We start from the raw sequence: 26,027 nt of genomic DNA, 5'->3' as shown, positions 1-26,027 counted from the left end.
ACTGGGTTATAACAATCAAAACTAAATGTTCAGCAATATATTTTTCATCCTCAGTAAAGCAGAATGGCACAGTCATCAGCTAGAAAGAGCAAACTTATAATTTTTCAACATCAATTTTATTCCTCATAGACCTTTCTGATACAAGTTAACAAAAGAATGAACAATTCTTCCTCTGAGTGAGGTGGCAAGAGATGAAGAAGAGTCATAACATCTGCCCCATTTATTAAGCACTTGTTCTATGAATTGTATATACATCTTTTCCATTTTGTCTTTACAACAACCCTATGAATTATCGTTTTACAGATGAAGACTCTGCTATTTAAAGAAGTTAATTAACTTGTCAAAAGTCCATACAATGCAACTGGGATTTCAACCCAGGCAATCTGCTCTGCAGCCTGCACTTCTATCACATTACACTGAATATTCTTTCAACAGAAACTTCTTGAATGTGTGTGTGTACATAAACAAAATATTAATAATCTTCTCCTCCCTCTCTTCTCTTTTTCTTGAATGGAACCAAACTTGTGTAGAACCAAACTTTAAAGTCATCTTACAAAGTCTTTTTAGTCCCTTGTTTTACCACCTTGGATCTGCCACCAGATAAAACGGCCTGGCTATCATAAACTATATTCAACCACTGAGTTCCTTTAAAATGTCTAATTGTTCCTCCCCCAAAGTCAGTTGAATTGCACTATTAATAAAGTAACCTACAAACACTGTAGCTAAAAATAAAAGAATTTAGATTTATGATTTCAAGACCAAACTCAAACCATGGCTGGTCATCATTAAACAAACTTTTGGTTTCTTTTTGTCTGTTTTTTATTTTGTTGATCACTAAAACACTAACCAGGAAATTTCAGGAAAAATAATAAAATAAATTTTGTCTAGTGATAAATAATCCTGAAACTACTTAGGCTAAGATTTTTACTAAGGAATCAGAGGGATTTTTCTGTTCCTGAGCAATAAAGATCATCAATTTCACTTGTAATGTTAGGGATAAATTTAAGTAGGAAAAAAGAATAGCATAACAGGCATTCCAGAATCAATATATTTAAAGGGGATTATATTTACAGATCTTAGAGGGAAGAAAATTATTTCTAAGACTACATTGCAGATGAATCATCAAATTATTTAATAAGAAATAATGTAATAATGTAATAATGTAAACAGAAAAAGAAAAATATAATTATAAAAGTATAATAATACAACATCAACTTACCAATTCAATTCCCTGTGGAAAAGGTGTATCATCCCAGTCCTTCTGCGGAAATCTCTGGATTATTTTCCCCAGACCTTCTCCTGAGTCTGTAAACAAAATCAAAGTTAGCTGGGTATGATAAGCACATGCCTAAAATCCCACCTACTTGGGAGACTGATGCAGAAGAATAACAAGTTGAGGCCATCCTGGGCAGCTTAGGGAGACCCTGTATCAAAATTAAAAAATGAAAAGCACTAGGGAATGTAGCTCAGTGGTACACTACTTGCCTAGCATACGCAAGGCTCTGGATTCAATTCCCAGTACCAATTGGGGGAAAAAATCAGTTACAAGGTACTAAAAAACTGAAGACTCATTAAACTATTCTCATTTCTAAATTAACATTTGAAAAATTGATATATCAATTAAACATTTTTAAGTTTTAAAGGACATAAAAGTATTATTTTCAAAACACAATACTGAAAGAACAGGCGATCCCCCATCCTATAGACTGCCAAAGATTGACACATATGAAAAGTAAAGAAAAACAGACACAGGTATTGGAAATCTATCACATCATGAACATAACTGTTCTCTGTGCCCCAATAATGAAATAACTTCAGTATACCAACCTGAAATTTAAGGAGTGCTTTTCTGTGGAAACAGAGTAATTTTAAACAATAAATGATATGGTATTGTTGGTGCTAAGCGTCAGTTAGGGTTTGTAAGAACTATTAAGGGTTAAATACAGTTTTTTAGGCTGCGCTGGAACCTTGACCATGTCTATGCAGAGTTCCTTAACATTAGACTATTGACATTTGGGCTGGATAATTTTTTGGTGTGTATGGGGTAGGGGAGAGAGTACTATCTTGTATATTACGGTATGTGGCATCCCCAGCTTCAACTCACTACATGCTAGCAGCACCCTACCACCACCACCAAGTTGTTACAATCAAGAATGTCTCCAGATATTGCCAAATGTCTCCAGGGTTGAAAACCACAGGTTTTTATAACTATTGTTATAAAGTTAGCCTATGACATCAAAGACTGAATCAACTTATTATTGAACTTTGGGGATATAATCTTGTGAGTAATTTGGGGATGAAAAGTACATGTCAGATCTAAATTGTTTTTTACTGTACTTTGTGTGTGTATGTGTGGTTCATGGGGATCAAACCCAGGGTCTTTCCCATCGTGCTAGGCAAGCTTACTACCATTGAGATTACACCCTTTGCTACATATAATTCAGCCCTTTGCTATATGCTTCATAGATTTACATATCTACATGATGTCCAACTTACTCTAAGATGAAAGCAACAATATTCTGATTATTTCCACATCTAATTTAGGGACGCCTTAAAAACTGCCTAAATTTATTAATACACTTTTTGAAAAATCATCCCAATGAATTCAACTTTTTCCTTGCATCTGCAGTATACATTTTATTTGACAACTATCTTATGGGCAGTATGAGTTATATGTAGAATTCTGAGAAGATAACATTTACAATAAAGAGCAAGCCATGGTGAAGCAAAACTGTTCTACATTTATATTTCTTCTTTATGCCCACAGGTAAAGTATCACATCAATCAAGAGGGGCTATGGAAGTACTTCCTATCTGTATCACATATTAAATGTGGCATTCTGACAGGGTAGCAAGAGGAAAAGTACATAATAGAAAAAGGATCCTCTGAAGGAAAAACTAGGAAAACCACCCCTGTTACAATAGCCTCAAAAAAAAAAAAAAAAAACTTGGGAATAAACATAATGAAAGAGGTGAAAGACCTCTACAAGGAAAACAACAGAATGCTGAAGAAAGAAATTATTTTTTTTATTTTTTTAGTTATACATGGACACAATATCTTTATTTTGTTTATTTATTTTTATGTGGTGCTGAGGATCAAACCCAGGGTCTCTCACACGCGAGGCAAGCGCTCTACCACTGAGCCAAAACCCCAGCCCCTGCAGAAAGAAATTAAAGAAGACCTTTTAAGATGGAAAGATCTTCCTTGTTCTTGGATGTGTAGAATTAATATTGTCAAAATGACCATACTACCAAAAGCACTATACAGATTTAATGCAATTCTAATCAAAATCCCAATGACATTCCTCATAGAAATAGAAAAAGCAGTCATGCAATTCATCTGGAAAAATAAGAGACCCAGAAAAGCTAAAGCAACCCTTAGCAAGAAGAGTGAAGCAGGTGGCATCACGATACCAGACCTTAAACTATACTACCGAGCAATAGTAACAAAAACAGCATGGTCAAGGATAGTGGAAGGAGACGGTCATCATTATACAAAATTCATATATGAAGGTGTGAATTTGGTGTCAACATACCATATATACAAACAGAGATTTGATAAATTGTGGTATAAAAGTGTATTAAAAATTGTAATGCAAAAAAATTATTAATGCATTACATTAATAATGTAACTAATAATGTAATTAATGCATTACATTAATGCACTCCACTATTGTCAAGAAAGAAATAATTTTAAAAATCAAATAAAATAAAAATAAATAATTTTTTTAAAGCAGCATGGTATTGGCACCAAAATAGACTTGTAGACTAATGGTACAGAATAGAGGACACAGAGACTAACCCACATGATTACAGTTATCTTATATTTGACAAAGGCACTTAAAATGTACATTGGAGAAAAGACGGCCTCTTCAATAAATGGTGCTGGGAAAACTGGAGACCCTCATGAAACAAAATTAAATTAAACCTATATCTCTCCATGCACAAAACTCAACTCAATGTGAATCAAGGACCTAGGAATTAAACCAAAGACACAGTGTCTATTAGAAGAAAAAGTAGGCCCAAATCTCCATCATGTCGGTTTAGGTCCCAACTTTCTTAATAAAACTCCTGTAGCGCAAGAATTAAAACCAAGAATCAATAAATGGGAAGGATTCAAACTAAAAAGGTTCTTCTCAACAAAAGAAACAATCAGTGAGAGAGCCTACAGAATGGAAGCAAATCTTTACCACAAGCATATTGGATAGAGCACTAATCTCTAGGACTTATAAAGCACTCAAAAACCTTAACACCAAAAAAACCCAATAACCAAATCAACAAATGGGCCGGGGAACTGAACAGACACTTCTCGGAAGAGGACATACAATCAAACAACAAACATATGAAAAAATGTTCAACATCTCTAGCAATTAGAGAAATGAAAATCAAAACTACTCTAAGATTTCATCTCACTCCAGTCAGAATGGCAGCTATTAAGAATACAAACAACAATAAGCGTAGGCAATAATGTGGGGAAAAGGCACATTCACACATTGCTGGTGGAACTGCAGCATGGTACAGCCAATCCGGAAAGCAGTGTGGAGATTCCTTGGAAAACTTGGAATGGAACCACCATTCAACCCAGCTATTCCACTCCTCAGTATATACCCAAAGGACTTAAAAACAGCATACTATAGGGACATAGCCATATCAATGTACAGCAGCACAATTCACAAGAGCTAAATTGTGGAACCAACCTAGATGCCCTTGAGTAGATGAATGGAAAGGGTAACTTTGGTATATATAAATATACAATGGAACATTACTCAGCATTAAAAGAGAATAAAGGGGATGGGGATGTGGCTCAAGCGGTAACGCGCTCGCCTGGCATGTGAGGGGCACTGGGTTCGATCCTCAGCATCACATAAAAATAAAATAAAAAGATGTTGTGTCCACCGAAAACTAAAACATAAATAATAAAAAATTCCCTCCCTCCCTCTCTCTCTCTAAAAAAAGAGAGAGAGAATAAAATCATGGCATTTGAAGGTAAATGGATAAAGTTGGAGAACATAATGCTAAGTGAAGCAAGCCAATCCCAGAAAACCAAAAACCGAATGTTTTCTTTTATATGAGGACACAGACATATAATGGCAATTGTGGGGAAGAATGGGAGGAATGGAGGAACTTTAGATAGGGAAAAGAGGGAGAAATGATGGTGGGATGATTTAGACATCATTACCCTAAATACATGTTTGAAGACACAAATGGTGTGAAAATACTTTGTGTACAACCCATGTCTTGAAAAACTGTGCTCTATATGTATAATATGAAATTAATTGTATTCTGCCATCATGTATAACAAATCAGAATTTTTTAAAGTCATTATTTTCTCTTATATGTGGAAGCTAGAAAGGGAAAAGAAAAAGAAAGGTGGTGCAGGAGGATCTCATGAAAACTGAAGGGAGATCAGTAGAGTAAGAGAAAAGACAAGGGAGAGGGAAGAATGGGAGGGAAAAGGGAAATAACAGAGAATGATATCGGCCAAATTATATTGTTTTATTGTATGCACAAATATGTAACAATAAACCTTACCATTATGTACAACTATACTAAATCAATAAAAAATATAGAAAAATAACTAAATAAATAAAAAGGAGAAGCCTAAAAAAAGCACATAGACAAAATATATGACCAATATCACACTTAATGGAGAAAGACTGAAGGCTTTCTCACTAAGATTCAGAAAAGGGATGTAAACTACTATCATTTTTATTTGACATTGCACTTGCTGTCCTAACCTGTGCAATAAAGAAAGACATCACAGGCACACAGATATGAAAAGCAGAAGTAACATTCCTTATTCACAATTTTTTTAGAAATCCCTATGAAATAATTTTAAAACCTAGAATAAATGAGTTTAAGGTCTCAGAGGGTCAACATTAAAATTTGATTGTATTTCTATTACTAGCAATAAGCAATTGAAAATGTAAAATACCAACTTAACTCAAAATGGATCAAGGATCTAGGAATTAAACCAGAGACTCTGCATCTAATAGAAGAAAAAGTAGGCCTTAATCTTCATCATGTGGGATTAGGCCCCAACTTCCTTAATAAGACTCCTATAGCACAAGAATTAAAAACAAAAATCAATAAACGGGATGGATTCAAACTAAAAAGTGTTTTCTCAGCAAAAGAAACAATCTGTGAGGTGAACAGAGAGCCTACATCCTGGAAGCAAATTTTTACCCCCTACACATCAGATAGAGCACTAATCTCTAGGGTATGTAAAGAACCCAAAAAGCTAAGCACCAAAAAAACAAATAACCCAATCAACAAATGGGCCAAGGACCTGAACAGAACTTCTCAGAAGAGGATATACAATCAATCAACAAATATATGAAAAAATGTTCATCATCTCTAGCAATCAGAGAAATGCAAATCAAAACTACTCTAAGATATCATCTCATTCCAGTCAGAATAGCAGCTATTATGAAGACAAACAACAACAGTGTTGGCGAGGATGGTGGGGAAAGGTACACTCATACATTGTTGGTGGGACTGCAAACTGGTGCAGCCAATTTGGAAAGCAGTATGGAGATTCCTTGGAAATCTGGGAATGGAACCACCATTTGACCCAGCTATTCCTCTTCTCGGACTATACCCAAAGGACTTAAAAACAGCATACTACAGGGACACAGCCACATCAATGTTTATAGCAGCACAATTCACAATAGCTAAACTGTGGAGCCAACCTAAATGTCCTTCAGTGGATCAATGAATAAAAAAAAAAAAAATGTGGCATATATACACAATGGAATTTTACTCAGTATTAAAAAAAAACCAAAATCATGGCATTTGCAGGTAAATGGATGGCATGGCGCTGGAAAAGATAATGCTAAGTGAAGTTGGCCAAACCCCAAGAAACAAATGCCAAATGTTTTCTGTGATATAAGGGGGAGTGACTCATAGTGGGGGAGGGAGGGAGAGCATGGGAGGATTAGATTAATTCTAGATAGGGAAGAGGATTAGCAAGAATGGTAGAATGTGATGGTCATCATTATACAAAGAACATGTATGAAGACTTGAATTGGGTGTCAACATACCTTATATACAAACAGATATAAAAAATTATGGCATATATGTGTATTAAGAATTGTAATGCAGGCTGGGGATGTGGCTCAAGCCATAGTGCGCTCGCCTGGCATGCGTGCCGCCCAGGTTCGATCCTCAGCACCACATACAAACAAAGATGTTGTGTCCGCCGAGAATTAAGAAAAAATAAATAAATGTTAAAAAAAAAAAAAAGAATTATAATGCATTCTACTGTTGTCATGTATTTAAAAAAATAATAAAAAAATTTTTAAAAATACCCAATAAATTTTGGGTCACTCTTACTCAAAGTTGAAAAAAAGAAAATGTAAAATACCATATGCAACAGATCATAAGTCATAAACTATTTAGGTTGAAATTTCATTAAATATATATATAACCTATATAATAAAAACAATGAAATAGTGGCTGTCAAAAATCAAAGAAGTTATAAGTATATTGAGAAAGCACACACAATGAACTGAAGACTCAATACAGTAAAGATAACAATTTTTTTCAAAATGATATAGAGATTCAATGTAATCCTAATCAAAATTTCAGTAGGTGGCACAGTGCTGAAGCAGTAGAACACTTGCCTTGCATACACAAGGCCCTATTTTCCAACCACAAGCACCAAAAAGCAAACAAAACAGCAGAATTAATTTTAGAATTAGAAGTTAATTAAATATTTATGAGTTAAAAAGATTTAAACCAAAGGGATTTGAAAAATATCAACCAAGCTAGAGGATTTCCCCTATCTAATTTCAAGACTTACAATAAAGTCAGTATAATTAAAACAATATGGTACTGATGGAGAACAGATTTTTAAAACATGCATTAAAAAATTCCAGAAACAGACCTAAACATAATATATGTGGTTAATATATGTTCAACAAATATGCCATGGTCACACAGTAGGAAAAAACAAATACTTTCAACAAATGGTGCTCAAACAATTGAATAGCTTACAAAAAGAAAGAAAAAAGATACATAACTCACATAATATATAGAAATTAACGAAAAATAAAGACAGAGGGCTGGAGCTATAGCTCAGTTGGTAGAGTGTTTGCCTAGCATGTCTGAGACACTAGGTTTGATCCTCAATACCACATAAAAATAAAGGTATTGTGTCCATCTACTATAAAAATTTTTAAATAAATAAATGACAGTTTTATATAAAACATAAAAAGTTTATACACTTGGGAGGCTAACATCAGAGAATTACTTCAACCCACGAATTTGAGACCAGCTGGGGCAATAATGGGAAGCCATGTTTCAAAAATAAAAACACAACAAAACAAAAAAGAGAAGAAGAGTCAACCGATTTTCCAGTGGCCAAAATTAGAACAATGTAAGTAACAAAACAATGTCTACTGGGATTATAATAAGTATAAAATAAACACAAACCCATAACAGATATAAATAGAATAAACAAATTAATGAAGAAGGACAAACATTATTAATATAATTTATATACATATATATGGCTTATACATATGCAAATAAATTTATTAAAATAAATACTAACGCCCCTCCAGGAGGTAAGGTTTAATTATACTCCCCTTGAGTATGGGCTAACCTTAATGACTCACTTCCAACTAATAAACTATAGAGAGGAAAAAACAGCAACTCCAGTGGAGAAATCTAGCAGACATCACTTTAACCAAGTGATAAAGATTAATAGTACCAGTGATGTCATGTTGATATCACGTACCTTTCAATATGATACAATAAAATGGCCCATCACTTTTGTGGTACTCATCCCAAATAACCCTGATTTAATCATAAAAAAAAATATTAGACAAACTAAAATTAAGGAACATTCTTTTTAAAAGTCTGATCAGAGGGATGTGAGAACACTCTGTACTTTAGTTGTGCCTTCTCTCTGGATCCAAAATTATTAAAAAACACGATGCTTACTAAATAATTTATTATCCAGGCAAAACAGAAAGAGTTCAAAAGAATCTCCATCATTTCTTCTTAAAGCAGATTAAATATTCAAACATCTGAAATACTGTTTAGCTTCTTTTTTCTTTCTTTTTTTGCAGGGAGGTGGTGCTGGGACCCAACCAGACCCTCTCCTCTCCTCAACTCTCCTCTCCTCTCTTCTCTCCTCTCCCTGCCTTTTTCAAGCACTGGGGTGTGAACACAATACAGGATCATTTCTTCTCAAAGTTGCTTGAGCAAGAATCAGTTTCTTGCCTTTGTACAACAAATTTACATGATGATATCCTAAAACTCTGCACAAGAAAAGACAATAGAGTAACTGATGCTAGGTAAAGCGGAACTCTAAATATTTCAAAATGTGCCTTGGAATCCGGTAGATAATTTTGAAAGAATATGGGCTCATGGGCTGGGGATGTGGCTCAAGCAGTAGCGTGCTCGCCTGGCATGCATGCAGCCCAGGTTCGATCCTCAGCACCACATACAAACAAAGATGTTGTGTCTGCTGAAAACTAAAATAAATAAATAAATAAAAATAAACATTAAAAAAAAAAAAAAGAATATGGGCTCATGATCTAGACCACCTATATAATAATCCATTTCCACCATTTATTTGCTATATGATCCTGGGAAAATAACATTATTTCTCCATGATTTATTATTTATTACATATCTCTTCAGAGTTCTTATAGTGAAAAATAAAATTTAATATACATACAAAATGCACGTTAGCATAAGCATATGAGTTTCTCATAGTAATATTGAGCTAAATATAATACTTGAGATAAATTAGCTGATGAGACTGATAATTATATAGAGAAGAGAACCTATTACATTCAATAACTGTGTGCTACTAATAGTGAAGTCTGGTTTCATATTAGGTCTTTTTGGTTTCATATTAGTTCTTACTGCAGTTACCTTTGAATCAAACTTATAAATTTTTTTTTCCTAAGAATTTTAATGTTTATGTTTTAGTTTTCTTCGGACACAACATCTTTGTATGTGGTGCTGAGGATAGAACCCGGGCCACACGCATGCCAGGCGAGCGCGCTACCGCTTCAGCCACATCCCAGCCCCCTTATAAATTTTTTAAAGTAAAAACATTTGCTATCTTGTACCTAGTTGAAATATGTTCCAGACTTAAGTTACATTCCTGTTAAACTTCTTTAGAACTCAAACACACTCATTTAGGTCCTATGTCTGTCACCTACTATATTTATATTACTCAATCTTTATTTTATTAATTTATTTTTTGTTAAGTTATGATGTCATAAAATGCAATCATTTAAAGTCAGCAGACTGATGGATACTGACAAACTCTCAGTGAAAACCATTTTAATAAAATAAAAAGAAAAATTGAGAAAATCAAAATTGTTTGTATTATCACTCAAAAAGTTCCTCTAGAAAATATTTTCCAAAAAACCTTCATCAACTTCAGCATTAGTCTGATGGAAATGTTCTATTTTTCAATAGGGAAAAAGGTCTTGGTTAAAACATGCTATTTCAGTCAGCTTTGCATCACTGTGACCAAAAGACCTGACAAGAACAACTTAGAGGAGGAAAACTTTATTTTGGCTTTTGATTTCAGAGGTTTAGTTCATGACTGGCTGACCCTATGAGGCAGAGCATCATGGTAGAAGGGCATGCAGAGAAAAGCTGTTCAATTCATGACAGCCAAGAAGCAGAGCACCGCTTACCAGGGACAAAATGTAAACCCCCAAGGGATGCCCCCAGTGACCTACTTCCTCTAGCCACACCATAACTACCTATAGTTACCACCCAGTTAATCCACATCAGTATATTAATCCACTGATTGGGTTAGAGCTCTCTTTATCGCCATCTATCCTTGCTGGCAACCTAATGCTGTGTTCACAAAATCTGACTATTCCAATAACTCAAGAAAGCAACAAAGAAAGCATGCAAGCATACAGAATTACGTTTTCAATAATCTGGAAATGGCTCTGCAATCTTAATGGTCCTTGGAAAGAGAGACAGCCACCGGAATTCTTTATTCTTGGAATTCTTTATTCTTATATAGGGAACACACAAGGGGAAGTTCTATGGAAACTTCTATCCCAAAAAGGGCAAAGGTGTAGGATTACAAAGGAACAAGTGAGTGTATCTTAACCCCTCTGGTTGCCGCCTAGGCCTACTTTAGGGCCATGCCTTGTGAAAAGCCAGAGCCACAAGTCATGGCACTACCTCACCAGACTACAGTGATCTTTCAGATCCCAGTGATGCATCAGGACTTAAAGGTGCATGCATTTGGAGTGACTCCCCACATCTCATAACCTAATCATTTTACCTTTGAATATCCCTGCATTGTCTCACACGTGAGCTTTGGGGGACACCTCTTATCTAAATCGTAACATATAACTATATATACTAACTTTGGCTCTACTCCTTGTATTCCACTCTATTCCAAAACAGTCTGTTTAGAACATCAGCAAGGTGTCTTGCACCTATTCTTCTCTCCTTCATTGAGACTATCAACTCAGAGAAAAAGGCTGAAGCAAAAGCACAACGCTAGGAAAAAAAAAAAATCAGCTTTCTGGCCCTTTGAGTGAACAGATTGACTTGCTCATCTTAATAGGGTGAAGGCTGATCAAAAGAAACTGAATTTTACCTATGTATAAGCAAACTTGAGAGCAGTATTCAAACTGCAAGACCCAAGTTTTCCATTTTGATTTATAAATCTGCTTTTTGCACTTTTTAAAATTATAGTTAGTATGTTGGTGGGTAAATTTAATCAATGTAACCCATCTTGGGTAAGGTGAAGTCCCCAAGGTAATGATTGGACTATTTTATTGTGTAGCCATATGGAAAATCATTGAATGATTTTGATTGAGGGAGTTAGCATAATGAACTTTGATTTTGCAGAATTTATTTCCATACTGCTAGAAACTTAAGTTTTTCTCGGAGTGGAATGACATAGGACTAGGGACATGATGAAGCTGCTGCTATTGTCCAGTGAAAAATAATGAGCATTTGAGCTATCCAAGTGATTATTAATGATGCTGGAGATGGGAGCACATTCGGTGCATATTTAGAGGACAGATTTGATAGTGACAGTGAAGTCTGAGATGAAACTAGATTCTCTGCTGTTGCTGGTGGGTGGGGTCTGCTGCAGACCTCTGTAGCCAAGAAAGCCTGTTTTGGTGTTAGCAGCTAATCACAGCAGGGGATGCCTGCTCCAAGGGACATAGCTGGCAAAGCTGGATTCTTCTCCAATACTATTAAGTAGTGTGTTGAAGCTCTTAATTGCCAACTGGGTCCTCCAGTGTTGCAGCACATCCAAGCAGCTCACTGCCAATTTCTTTGTGGGTTCTTGTCTCAAATTCAAACAAATTTACGGACAATAATGGAAGGCAAGAGTGAAAGGAGTGGGATTTAATTTAAGTGGGAATAAACAAGAACTCCTACAAACATAGAGAGAACCTGACAGCAGGTTACCACTTAATAGTACTAGTCTAGGGGCTTATATAGCTATTGGATAGGGGCATGGATCAAAATCTGTGCTAATCAAGTCTTAGAAAGGTATCAATGTTATTGGCCAAAATTTATGCTAAACATGCCTTGAAAAAGTACCAACAATGTTATTGGTCAGAATCTATGCTAAACAGGTCTTGGAAAACTACTAATGCTGTTGGTCAAAATCTATGCTAAACAGGTCTTGGAAAACTACTAATGCTGTTGGTCAAAATCTATGCTAAACAGGTCTTTGCAAAATACCAAAACTGTTCAGACCCCTTGGGTCTGAACTTTCCTAACCTCCATTTGGTTCTGCCCCACTTCTTTTTTTTGCTTCCAGGACAAAGATTCAATCAGATTTTCTTTTAAAATTTTTTGGTAGCCAACCATAGAATTTTCACAACATTCCAATCACTTTCTTCATTTTTATTAATAAAGGCATTTTAATTCAGTAAAATGACACAATCTAAATAATTTCATTGGTATGTTAGATAAATGCTTTAATTTCATGTTATACTCTTTTCCATCTGTTTTTCTTAGTTTTGACATTTATGCATTATCAATAAATTGTGAATTTATAGAGAATAAACTTGTATAGTTGTTATTGATTTCTTTAATGACATACCTTGTTCTCTGTGTATTGTGTTCAATTTTAAAATGCATTCTTGTTTAGTTATATAAAAGCCTGTGAGCTCTTTGCTAAGTTTAACTCTTGAAAAAACAAATAATTTGTGCATTTCAAATAAACCTTTTGAATAACAGGAGATTATACTGGAAAATAGGAAAATCACATTACATTCCTACCTGCACATTTGAATAACCACAAAAAGACTTGTTTCAGTTAAATAAAGAGACTGCTTTCCAGTATGGAGATTCCTGGGAAAGCTGGGAATGGAACCACCATTTGACCCAGCTATATAGTCCCTTCTGGGGGCTGGGGATGTGGCTCAAGCGGTAGCGCGCTTGCCTGGCATGCATGCGACCCGGGTTCGATCCTCAGCACCACATACCAACAAAGATGTTGTGTCCGCCTAGAACTGAAAAATAAATATTAAAAATTCTCTCTCTCTCTCTCTCTCTCTCTCTCCTCTCTCACTCTCTCTTTAAAAAAAAATAATAAAAAAAAAATATAGTCCCTTCTGGGACTATTCCCTGAAGACCTTAAAAGAGCCTACTATAGGGATACTGCCACATGGATGTTCGTAGCAGCACAATTCACAATAGCTAGACTGTGGAACCAACCTAGATGCCCTCCAACAGATGAATGGATAAAAAAAATGTGGCATTTATACACAATGGAGTATTACGCAGCACTAAAAACGACAAAATCATGGAATTTGTAGGGAAATGGATGGCATTAGAGCAAATTATGCTAAGTGAAGCTAGCCAATCCCTAAAAAACAAATGCCAAATGTCTTCTTTGATATAAGGAGAGCAACTAAGGACAGAGCATGAGGAAAAGATTAACATTAAACAGAGACGAGAGATGGGAGGGAAAGGGAGAGAGAAGGGAAATTGCATGGAAATGGAAGGAGTCCCTCATTGTTATACAAAGTTACATATAAGAGGTTGTGAGGGGAAAGAGGAAAAAAAGGGAGAGAATTGAATTACAACAGATGGGGTAGAGAGAGAAGATGGGAGGGGAGGGGAGGGGGGATAGTAGGGGATAGAAAAGGTAGCAGAATACAACAGTCATTAATATGGCATTATGTAAAAACATGGATGTGTAACCAATGTGATTCTGCAATCTGTATTTGGGGTAAAAATGGGAGTTCATAACCCACTTGAATCAAATGTATGAAAGATGATATGTCAAGAGCTTTGTAATGTTTTGAACAACCAATAAAAAATGTAATAAAAAAAAGAGATTGCTTTCATTAAATGCAAAATGGTTCAAACAGGAAAGCCTTTTGTAGAATGATTTTCTGCATGTTTTCTTTTCAGTGAATGAACAGTTTTTCTTTTCCCTATCTTTTGAAAATTGGTTTAGGGGCTGGGGTTGTGGCTCAGCGGTAAAGCGCTCGCCTAGCATGTGTGAGGCCCTGGGTTCAATCTTCAGCACCACATAAAAAAATAGGGTATTGTGTCCAACTACAACTAAAAAAATATATAAATATATATATTAAAAAACTGGTCTATTCTGACACAATTAGATGTACTTATTTTGGTGAGTTTTGATTTTTCTGGCAATTTTGACATTGTAACACAAGTATTCAGGTAAATAAGAAAACAGCATCTTAATAAATTTTTTTGCTTTTGTTTTTGTTTTGTTTTGTTGGTACCAGGCATTAAACCAAGGAGTGATTTACCATTGAGCTATATAGCCTAGCACTTTTTTTTTAAATGATATAATGTATTTATTTATTTTATTTTATTATTTATTTATTTATTCCAATTTGTTATAAATGATGGAAGAGTGCAAATCATTTCATACTACACATATAGAGCACAATTTTTCAAGTCACTGATTATGCACAAAGTATTTTCACACCATGTACACCATGTACTTCATACATGTACTTAGGGTAATGATGCCTAAATCATTCCACCATCATTCCTACCCCTTGTCACCTCCTTTCCCTTTCCTCCCCTTTGCCCTATCTAAAGTTCCCCAGCCCTTTTTTTAATTTTTGAGACACAGTCTCACTAGATTGCTTAGGGTCTCACTAAGTTGCTGAGGTTGGCTTTGAACTCACAATCCTCCTGCCTCAGCCTCCCAAACCACTGGGATTTCAGGGGTGTGCCACCATGCCTGACCATTTTTCCAAGCTTGAGAACTATAAACCTACTGATCAATAGGTTCATCATACTAACTCTCTAAATCAAATCCCAAACACAAAAATACATGGAGCAGGGCTGGGGCTGTGGCTCAGTGGCAGAGCGCTTGCCTCACACATGTGAGGCACTGGGTTCGATCCTCAGCACCACATAAAAATAAATAAACAAAATAAAGATATTGCATTCATCTATAACTAAAAAAATATTTTAAAAAATACATGGAGCAAACTGGCCAAGACACATCATAATCAAATTACTTAGATAAAAAGAGAAGAATCTGAAGAACAGCTAGAGATAAAAGATCCAGAATATCTATTACATACAGAGCAACAAAGATAACAGTGACCACTGAATTCTCATTATAAACAAGGCAAGTCATAAGACAGTGGAACATCTTCAAAATACTGAAATAAAAATTATCAATTAACATTTATACTCCCATAAAAACTCTCAAAAAAAACCCCTGAGTATATCTAAACTTATATAAACTTATATATCTTATATAAACTTATATAAACATATATCTTATATAAACTTATATATCTATCTTATTTTTAGACATAAAAATAGAGTCCTGACACATCCTACAGCATAGATAATCCTTAAAAACATAATACTAAGTGAAAGAAGCCAGACATAAAAGCTTATTGGATGATACCATTTATACGAAATGCCCAGAACGGGCAAAATCCAAAGGGACAGAAAGTAGATTGGTGGTTGCCAGAGTTTTAGGAGAGGGGGAACTAGAGAAAGACTGCTATCAGGTATAGGGTTTCTTCTGGTTTGACTGAAATATTTTAAATACTGGTGATGATTGCACAACTCTAGAAATACATGAAAAACTATTACATTTTACATTTTTAAAGGATGAGATGGCATGTGAGTTACATCTCAAAAAAGGAATTAAAAAAGAAAAAAAATGATAAGTCTTCGGTCCAGACAATGATGTAAACTCATTTCTCTTTCCTCTTCTCCACTAAGTATAAACCTGTAAATAACCTAGGAGGAGACCAGAGGAGGACTCTGAAAGGTGATTAAGATGAAAGTGAACTAGTTTAAAACCACAGGAATGAAGCGACAACACAGTGGTAGTTTTCTTGTTTGTTTCTTTGTTTGGGGGATTGTTTTGGGGTGGGGGGACTGTATTAGGGATTAAGCCAGGGTGCTTTACCAATGAGCTGCATCCCCAGGATCCTTTTTATTTTTTATACTCACATACTATGGAGGCTAACCTCAAACTTGTGATCTTACTGCTTTAGCCTCCAAATTGCTGGGATTACAAGCATACACCACTGCATTTGTGTGTGTGTATGTGTGATTTCAGCGCTGGGGATTGAATTCAGGGCCTTGTGCATTCTAGGCAAATGTTCTACCACTGAGCTATATCCCCAGCCCAAACATTTATGGAGCTTGTTAGGGTTTGTTTTTGAGTGGTACTCCAGATTAAACCAATGGCTTTGCACATGCTAAGCAATCACTGAACTATACCCCCAGCCTTAAGTGGTAAGACACCCTATGTCTCTCTATCCAACAAAAAAGACAATCAGATCTGGTGTCTCCCAATCCCCAAGCCAACAGAAGGCAGCAGCCCAGGTAGGTTGTTTCCTGTTCCAAAATAGAAGTTCTATTGATAATATAAGGCAAGCCCAACCATGGCCAAGGAGGTAGATGGAGAGCCACACTAAAATAAGCAATCAGGGAATGAATTTTCCTTCCCCACTGGACCTAAGACTCCCTTCCCAGAGAGTCAGGAGTGTGACCAGGGAGTCCTATCACATTCAGTGGCCAGGCTTGAAAAGCCTTTGTCCCCACAGGCCTAAGATCTTCCTATCCAAGAGATATCAGAGTATCTGATCAACATCAGCAAAAGGAATCCAACTGTATCAAGTAACCCAGCCAGATTCTTTGTTCCTATGGGCCTGAGAATTCTCTTGCCAATACAGAGATACTGGGTTGGGGCGAGGGAGGGGGATAGGAACTACAACAAAATTTTCCTTAAAAACTTAGACAAGCAGTAATACAACAAAATGAAATATTTAAAATGTTGAAAGAAAAAAATTCCACTAACCTAGAACTTTGTATCTACCAAATGAAAAACATTCCCAGACAAAAACTGATAAATAAAAGTATCAATTGAAGGAAAAAATTGACAGTATATCTGTGTGCAGCCCAGGGAGCCTCTTTGTCCTCATGGGTCAGAATCTCCCATATACTTCCCAACACATCAGGGCAGTGGCATAGCACCAGAAATGGTGACTATGCCACAAAAAGCAGCCTGGTCCAGTGAAATCTCCTTGTTTCTGTGGGCCTGAAATTACCCTCCTCAATCAAAGACATGGGACAGCCCAACTTGGGAAACACCTTCTGCCAACTTAGCACCAGCTAAGTTGTAGCAAATAAGTTAAGAGGACCAAAAAAAGTACCAAATAAGTCAAGGTACCAAATAAGTCAAGAGGACCAAAATAACAATGCAAAGGCTCTGAAAATCAAAACTAATGGAAAAATGTCCACAAAATTAGCATGGACTGTGTACTAAATCTAAACACAATGACTAACATAATAGCCAAAACATCAAGAATGTTATATAATACAAAGAATCAGGAAAATCACAACTTAAATGACAAAAGAAAAATCAACTGATGCCAAAATAGACATGAATCAGATAGGGGAATTATCTGAAAAGGATTTTAAAGCATCTGTTAAAGATGTATCAACAATCAATCACAAATTCTCCTGAAACTAGTAAAAAAAGAAAAAGAAAAAAACAGAAAATATCAGCAAAGAAATAGAAGTTATAAACCAAATGGAAATTACAAAACTTAAAAATTAAAGGAAATTAAAATCTCATCAGATGGTTTCAATAGTACAGCAAAGGTGGCATAAGACAAAATTACTAAACTCTTTAAGATATAAGGAGGTATTCAGTTATATCCAATCTGAACAACAGAAAGAAACAAACTAAAAATAACATATAAAGAACAGAATTCCCAGGAGAAAGAAGGAAGAAAGGAAGCAAGGAAGGAAACAGGACCTTGAGAAACCCTTAGGTCTACAACAAAAAATAAAATATTGAGATCACTGATGTCCCAAAAAGGAGACGAGAAAGAGAATGAGATTGAAAGGGTATTCTACAAAGTGATGGCTGCAAAATTCCCAAATCTGGCAAAGCACAAAACTAATATTTTCAAAGATGAGTAAATCTCAAACAGGATAAACTCAAAAACAAATCTATGCCAAAACACATCATTATTAAATATGTGAAAACTGAAAATGGAGGGGGAGAATCTTTTAAAAAGCCAGATAGAAACCACATTTTACCTAAAAAATTAACACCAATTCAAACAACAGCAAATTTCTCATCAAAAACCATAGCAGTCATAAGTTGTACATTTTTCAAATGCCAAAATAAAAAGCTGTCAACCACGAATTCCATCTCCAGAAAAACTATCCTCCAGGAATGAAGAAGAAATTCAGATGTATACAGATAAGGAAAAACTTAAAAAATGTGTCACTCACCCTAAACAAGGAAACTGTTGGGACAGACATGAACTTATAAAAGAAGCAATACTGGAACAGTAGGAAGAAAGAACAATGAACAATGCAAAAATATGGATACATAAAATATACCTTCACCCAGTTTAAACCAATAGCTTTGAACATGCTAAGCAAGCACTCTAGCACTGAACTACACTCCCAGCCTTAAGTGATAAGACATCCTATGTTTCTCTATCCAACAAAAAAGATAATCCAGGCCTGGTGTCTCTAATCCCCAAGCTAGCAGAAGGCAGCAGCCCAGGTAGGTTCATTCCTGTCCCAGATCAAATAGAAGTTCTATTGATAATATAAGGCAAGCCCAACCATGGCCAAGAAAGTAGATGGAGAGCCACATTTAATCATAAGGTGTTAGGTCCCTCATACCTAATGATTAAAATAATTCACTGTTTAAATACTTCCAATGTTTGAATACCATCTACAATATCCACAAAGAGTTGGTTCATATTCTTAACACCTCCCAGTGAAAATTAAATCACTACTTCCTAATTATTAGAAAGAGCTTTTGTGAATTAAAATATTTTTTCAGGACCCAAGACTCCCTAGGACTTCAATTTTATTTTTGCTCAGATCCAAATCCAACCAATACTGTGCAATTACTAGGCATAATGTATTGAATCCTAACAACCTATAAAACAGAAATATTAATCTCCATTTTAGACATAAAGAAATAAAACTGGGTATATAACTCAGTGGTAGAGAACTTGCCTAGCATGCAAAAGGCCTTAAGTTCAGTCTCCAGCACCGCAAAAAATAAAATTTATAAAGAAAATACTTAGATGTCCAATAATCTTCCCAAAGCCTCAGAGTATAAATAAGAAGCAGACCACAAATGGCAAAAGTAAATCATACTAATTCTGATACTCAAATGCTTCTCCAATTAAATGGTTGGGAGTCTTGGTGTCAACTGGCTCTAAAAATCTTCCCAGGGCAATATCTTCTATCCTCCATCCTTATTCAAACAATATATGGGATTGATTAAAATATCTACATCCTTGAAGCTTCTGCTTGCCTGATTTGCAACCTTTAGTTCCATGCTATGGAGGGGGTGCTAGGTGCATCAGCCAGAATTAAGTTCTTTCAACACAGAACATAATCTGAGTATGACCCTAACAGCTAAGTCTAGATCTAGGACTGTGACTCTCTCCTAATCCTTCTGTTCTACTGAAAGAAACTAGAACATTCCAGGGCAAACCCAGAGACATAATAATTAATGTTTGCTGTTCTTACTATAACAAGCTGAAACAAGCTCAACCTCCTATAAGCAGTTCCTTAACTACTTAAAGATAACTATTGTGCCTTATCGTAGGTAAATATGATATCCACTTTCCTTCCTCTCTTGGTTACTCTTCAAAGTGCAAGGATCTATTTTTCAAAATATCACTATATTAAAGATATCAATAATAATTCTAAATAAACAAAAACCCCAAAATATAAATATTTCCTACTACTAAAATCTTCAAACTAATAAGTCCTCAAGGATGCACTGTAAATTGCTATGACTTAAATGAGTCTCCCCAAAATTCAAGTTGGAAACTTGGACCCCAGAGCAAAAGTATTGAACAGGACCTTTGGGAAGTGACTGGATCACAAGGGCAAAGCCCTCATGAATGGATTAACCCACTTACCAATTAATAGGTATCATGGGAGTGGCTTTTATTATAAAAGTCAGTTCTCTCTGTCTCACTTACTCAGTCTCATCATGTGATGTTACAGTTCACCATGTTATGATATAGAAAGAAGGCCTTCACCAAATGCCAGAACCATGGCCTTAGACTTCCCAGTCTCCACAACTGTGAGCTAAATAAACCTTTGTCCTTTATAAGCTGTCCAATATATGCTACTCAGTAATAGCAACAGAAAACAATCTATGACACACATATGTACTTCTATGCCATATTTTGAAAAGATTTTCTTGATAGGAAATCTAAGGTATGTCTTAACCTTTTATTTTGGGGTCTGAGGGAGGTACCAGGGATTGAACTCAGAGGCACCTAACCACTGAGCCACATCCCCATCCCTATTCTGTATTTTATTTAGAAATAGGGTCTCACTGAGTTGCTTAGGGTCTCACTTTTGCTGAGGCTAGCTTTGAACTTGAGATCCTCCTGCTTCAGTCTCCCAAGCCACTGGGATTACAGGCATCCACCCCAAGCCCAGCAGTTTGTCTAAACCTTAAGCAAGTCCTCTAATTTCTGTAAGACTTGGTCTCCCTGAGCCTTGATCTCCTACCTATATTATCTTGATCTGAGGTCCCTTCTGGCTCTAAAATTCTATGCATGGTAAATAAAGCACCAGAACATGTAAAAATTACATATCTACCACAAGAGGGCATAAAACTATGGTTGCTGACCTGAAAAGCAGATTAAAATTTCCTCCAGATAAGATTATCTTCCTAGGAAAATCATAGGAGTTTAAACTATACCAATTTATATTGTTTCAATAACTTGTCTACTGACAAAGAACTCCAGACTAGTGCCCTTCTAGACTGGCTGAAGTTATCCTAAATCAAATTATGGGCCAGGGATGTAACTCATAGTTAGCGTGCCTGCTTTATTCTTACGGCCTTAGGTTGGTTCCCCAGCACCACATTAACAACAACAACAAAAAAGAAACAAAAAAGTGAGTATCATAAAGACATGCTTATTGTATAATCCTTAAAAATCAATACCTTTACAAACCAAGATGGGGGTGAAGAAATGGGGCAGAAAGAAGAACATGGGCAGAGGGCCGTAAAAAAAGCAGCAGTTGTTTTCATGAGAATTTCTGTAATACTATATTTTATCTGTGAACTAAGGAATTATAGAAACGTATCACTATTATGTCACAAAATATTTTTATTTCTTGATAATTTAACAGAAAAAAATACTCACACATTAATCCATTCTGTCCCATTGTCCCAGATGTGGAACACCTAAAAATTTATCATATGTAACATATAGCTACATATATAATATATAATTATTATAACATTATACAATGTCATAATTATATATTATATTACATATTCAAAACATAAGATTATAATATTAATACTAATTAAGTCATGAAAATGAGGGCCACCTACACCCCTTATTGAGTATTTCACAAACACAGCAAATTAATCATGACCAAAAGTGGGATTTTCCATCATTCCTACAAAACCTATATCTTCTTCATACTCCATTCCTATCTCAGAGAATGGTACCTTTCCCACCTAGGAATTCAATGTCTCAGGATTATGTTCAGTTTCATATGCAGAAATATAAAATATCAGTAGTTTTCACAATATACTTTCATATTAAATAAAACTAAAAGAATATCTCTGGTCTCAGGGATCCTTCTTTTTCAGGTTTATCATCTCACTATACAGAGTGTGGTCCTCATTTCATGATTTAATATATCTACTAGAAATCCAAATATTATATTTACATTTCAAATAGAAATTGAGAAGAGCACTAATTACTTAAAGAAAATTTCTGAAAGAAAAATTTTGCTTATATATCACTGACCAAACTCAATTGCAAGGGTATCTGTTAAGTGACAATGGTGCTGAAGCAGAAGAAGAAAACACACAAACAAACAAACAAAAAGTTTGTTTCTAAACAAGGAGAAAAGAATAGATATTAAGAGGCAGCTGGCAGTTTCTACTAGAGTCTGCCTGTTGTCTGATGAGTGTCAACACACATTAGAGAACTTCTGGGAATAGAATAAAATGGAAGGAATACAATGAAATCCCCAGGAACGAAGTCATTGGTGTGTGGTTGCAAGAGTGAAAGCAGTTTAGAAAGACCATCTTGTTCAATATACATATGCTTTTAGTACTTGCATTTTGCCCAATTTCACATATACCACTTCTTTTTGATGGAAGAATGCTGCTAAGCATGCCCTGCATAGGTAGATCATATTGCTGGTATCTGTATATTTAAATATTTGTTCTCTATCAGATACAACAGCAAGCCAATAGCTTTTTTCAAAGAAGACACACTTAGTTACAAAGGAAGAGTCCTATGATTCTTCTGTCAGAGACTGCTACAAGTTCCATAGAGTAACTTAAGGTAGCTTTGTAGGTTATCAGTAAGAGGTTTTAGTAGTAGGACACTTAAAGGTAATATACGCTAATTTCAAACCCCAAAGATCTATCAGTTATTGTATTATTTTGGGCAGTGAGGAATATAAGATGTAGTAGCTTTATTCCAAAATACTGTAACCTCAAGAACTTCACTAAGGTGTCATGTTCTTAAGTTTTTTATGAGCTTCACGTCCTACCATCTTCTGTATCTTCACAAAGGATTTAAGTGCCAGTTCTCTATCACAAAGTCCTATCAATCAGTATAATGTTATCACTGTGGGGGACCAGTGTGATAAACTCTGTATGGGATGATGAGATCAACAAAATCCCTACAGACCAAATTAGGGCAAACACAGCTGAGTGCAGTGGCACATGCCTGTAAGCAAAGAAACTCAGGAGGCTGAGGCATGAGAATCACAAGTTCAAAGCCAGTGTCAGCAACTTAGCGAGGCCCTATGCAACTCAGTGAAAACCTGTTTCAACATAAAAAATTTAAAAAAGGGCTAGGGATGTGGCTCAGTGTTACCCCTGGGTTCAAACCCCAATATATATATGTATATATACATACATACATACACAAAGGCAAAGAGCTAAAAAGTTGGCCTAGCCATGGTGACAATGCATACTACATTGTTGGTTAATTCTGATGTTCTCTGTTGATTCGAGTTTTTAAGGGATTTGATAGATCAATAACAAATCATCAGGTGTCAGGTTCTGTTTCTAGCAAAGGACCACACACATATAGATATGTTAGATGCAATTCCTGTATCTAGATACAACAGGAGTGGTAGAAGACACTTATGATAAGCATTTTACAAAAATCTATCTTCTGTAAAGGCAAAATGAGAGTTAAATCAAACCTGGACCTTTCTAAGTCTATTGTATGGCATTAATCTCTGGAATTCAGAAAATGAGACTGGTTTAGTAAAAAAGGAGAATTCAAGAGACACTTGCCTCTTCTAACCACAATGGTCCTTAATCCCTGAATATGGAAGCAAATTTAGGAATTCTCCCAACTGTTAAATATATATGCAATAGGAAACAAGAAATAACCACAGGATGAATTCATAGATCCATCAGGCCTCCATAAGGCTTGATGTGAAATAAATTTAAGTTAAAACTCTAGTCCATACTGATTTCCACAAGCTCATCCAACCTGATGAAACACATTGGTATTGTCATTCATTAAAAATAACATTAGCTCAGGTTTCAATAATCCCTGAAAGGTGTGAGTATTTTCCTTTGCCTGATGCACAGTTACACTTGTAAATGGCCCAAAGTCCCTTTCTTTACAGAAATCTATGAAGAAAATGTATTGCTCCTACTTGTGATATTATCATAAAGTCTTCTCTCAATGAAAGGTACACTGTCTCCCTTTTCTTCAAAGAATTCTAGAAATTTGTGATGTGATGAAGGGATGTGAATTGGGAGATTGGGTGCACTGACCTAAAATCAATCCTACATTCATCAGACCTAATGTGTTTTGTTTTTATTTGAGTTCAGTTATTCAGATCAAATAAGATTTTAGGAAGCTTCCCTTCTATGCCAGACCTCCAAAACTTTGATCAATTCATGTGCTATGGATGATTAAGTTCTGTTACTTGTCTCTGCCATTCCAGAATTCCACTAAGTGCAGAAAGGCAGTTTAACAGCAGAATCTTTCACAGATCTGGTTTTCATATCAAAGCCAGATAAAACTGCCAGTGGTACATTTTTTAAAGATGCCAGTATTCCCCTCACTACTGTATTTTTTTAAAGGTAGTAGAGAACATCCACCTTGGGTGACATAATTAGAGAGTAAGGAAGCCAACTGCTCATAATAAATCTACCTCAACATTCCTCAATTCCCAAGTCTGCCATCTCAATTTTAGTCAACATAAGTCACTGATGAATTCAGATTTCTACCAATTAAACACAGAATCAGCCCTAGCTTCTTGAGTAATCACCGAATCCAAAATCTGCTATTGGTAAACCTACATTAATAAATTCAGTACAAACTAAAATTATATTCCTGGTCTCTCAGTCTCAGAATCTAATTCCATATGTACTTCCTAGGTTTTTGTTAGTATAAATTAGTAAAAATATTTTGCAATTTTTTGGTAACAGGTATTGAACCAAAGGTCACTTAATCACTGAGCCACATCCCTAGTCCTTTTTATATTTTTATTTTAAGACAGAGTCTCACTATGTTGCTTAGGGTCTCACTAAGTTGCTAAGGCTGACCTTGAACTTGCAAACATCCTGCCTCAGCCTCCAGCTAGGATTACAGGCATGCATCACTGTGCCCAGCCTTTTGCAATTCTTTTGATGTATAAAAGCTGTCTTTCAACAATTAAGTTGGGGTCTCATGGATTTTCTGGGATGACTCCATCTATACTAGAGGTGTGATAGAATGGAAATGAGAAGAGCTATTATTTTAAGGAGTGACATTATTATAGCACCTCTAAGCAGCCAAGATTTAAACTCTTGACTAAGTTGTTAGAGAACTAAGGTATTTTACAAGTGGCTTAAAATCACATTTTCTAACACCAGGGTTGTCATAGCTTAAATCAAGCACAGAGTGTGATCCAGTAAGTTTTTCAACTACAGAGTAGACTGGACTCAAGAGTTTTATCAGATTTCTTAGGTATACATTGAATCACTGACTGGAAAAAAAGTGAAATTCCAAAAATTGGAATGGTAAGATTTGGGAGTATTTAAATAATTCCAGGCAAGCTTAATCCATAATTTTCCCCAATCCTCCCTTGCCAACAGAAGCAACCCTCTTACTTTGACTGATGAGAGTAGCTCACTTTGCTAAAAGGTACCTATAATTCCAGCTACTTGGAAGGCTAAGGCAGAATGACTCCAAGTTCAAAGCCATCCTTGGCAACTTGGTGAGACCTGTCTCAAAAATTAAAAAGGGCTGGGGATGTAGTTCAGTGTTAAAGCACCTCTGGATTCAATCCTCAGTACTGCAAAAAAGGAAAAAACAAAAATTCTGAGCCTTTCATTTTATGTAAACAGTTTCTCAAACTCAGTACTACTGATATTTTATGTTAGATAACTGGAATGGGGTTCCTATGCAGCAGCATCTCTGGTCTCTAAGCACTAGGTTCAGTAGCACTTTCCTTTCCTCATTTATAATAGCCAAGAATCTCACCAAACATTTCTAAATAATTCCTAGAGAGCAAAATCAATCTAGTTTGAGAACCACTGCTTTA

At 35.6% G+C, this 26,027-nt stretch overlaps 1 protein-coding gene across 7 annotated transcripts in view; it reads right to left on the bottom strand.

Moving 5' to 3' along the window:
* Nucleotides 1-26,027, bottom strand: part of Sbf2 (SET binding factor 2) — a 401,965-nt gene that overhangs the window by 337,520 nt on the left and 38,418 nt on the right. For all 7 annotated transcript variants that reach the window (XM_078046492.1, XM_078046499.1, XM_078046494.1 and 4 more), the window contains exon 2: nt 1,220-1,305. In XM_078046492.1, the coding sequence (XP_077902618.1) occupies nt 1,220-1,305 (86 nt within the window). The remainder of the gene's footprint in view (nt 1-1,219; nt 1,306-26,027) is intronic.

This window comes from Ictidomys tridecemlineatus, chromosome 4 (genome assembly GCF_052094955.1).
Source record: "Ictidomys tridecemlineatus isolate mIctTri1 chromosome 4, mIctTri1.hap1, whole genome shotgun sequence".
Lineage (NCBI taxonomy): Eukaryota > Metazoa > Chordata > Mammalia > Rodentia > Sciuridae > Ictidomys > Ictidomys tridecemlineatus.
This window is presented reverse-complemented; position numbering and strand designations above follow the sequence as displayed.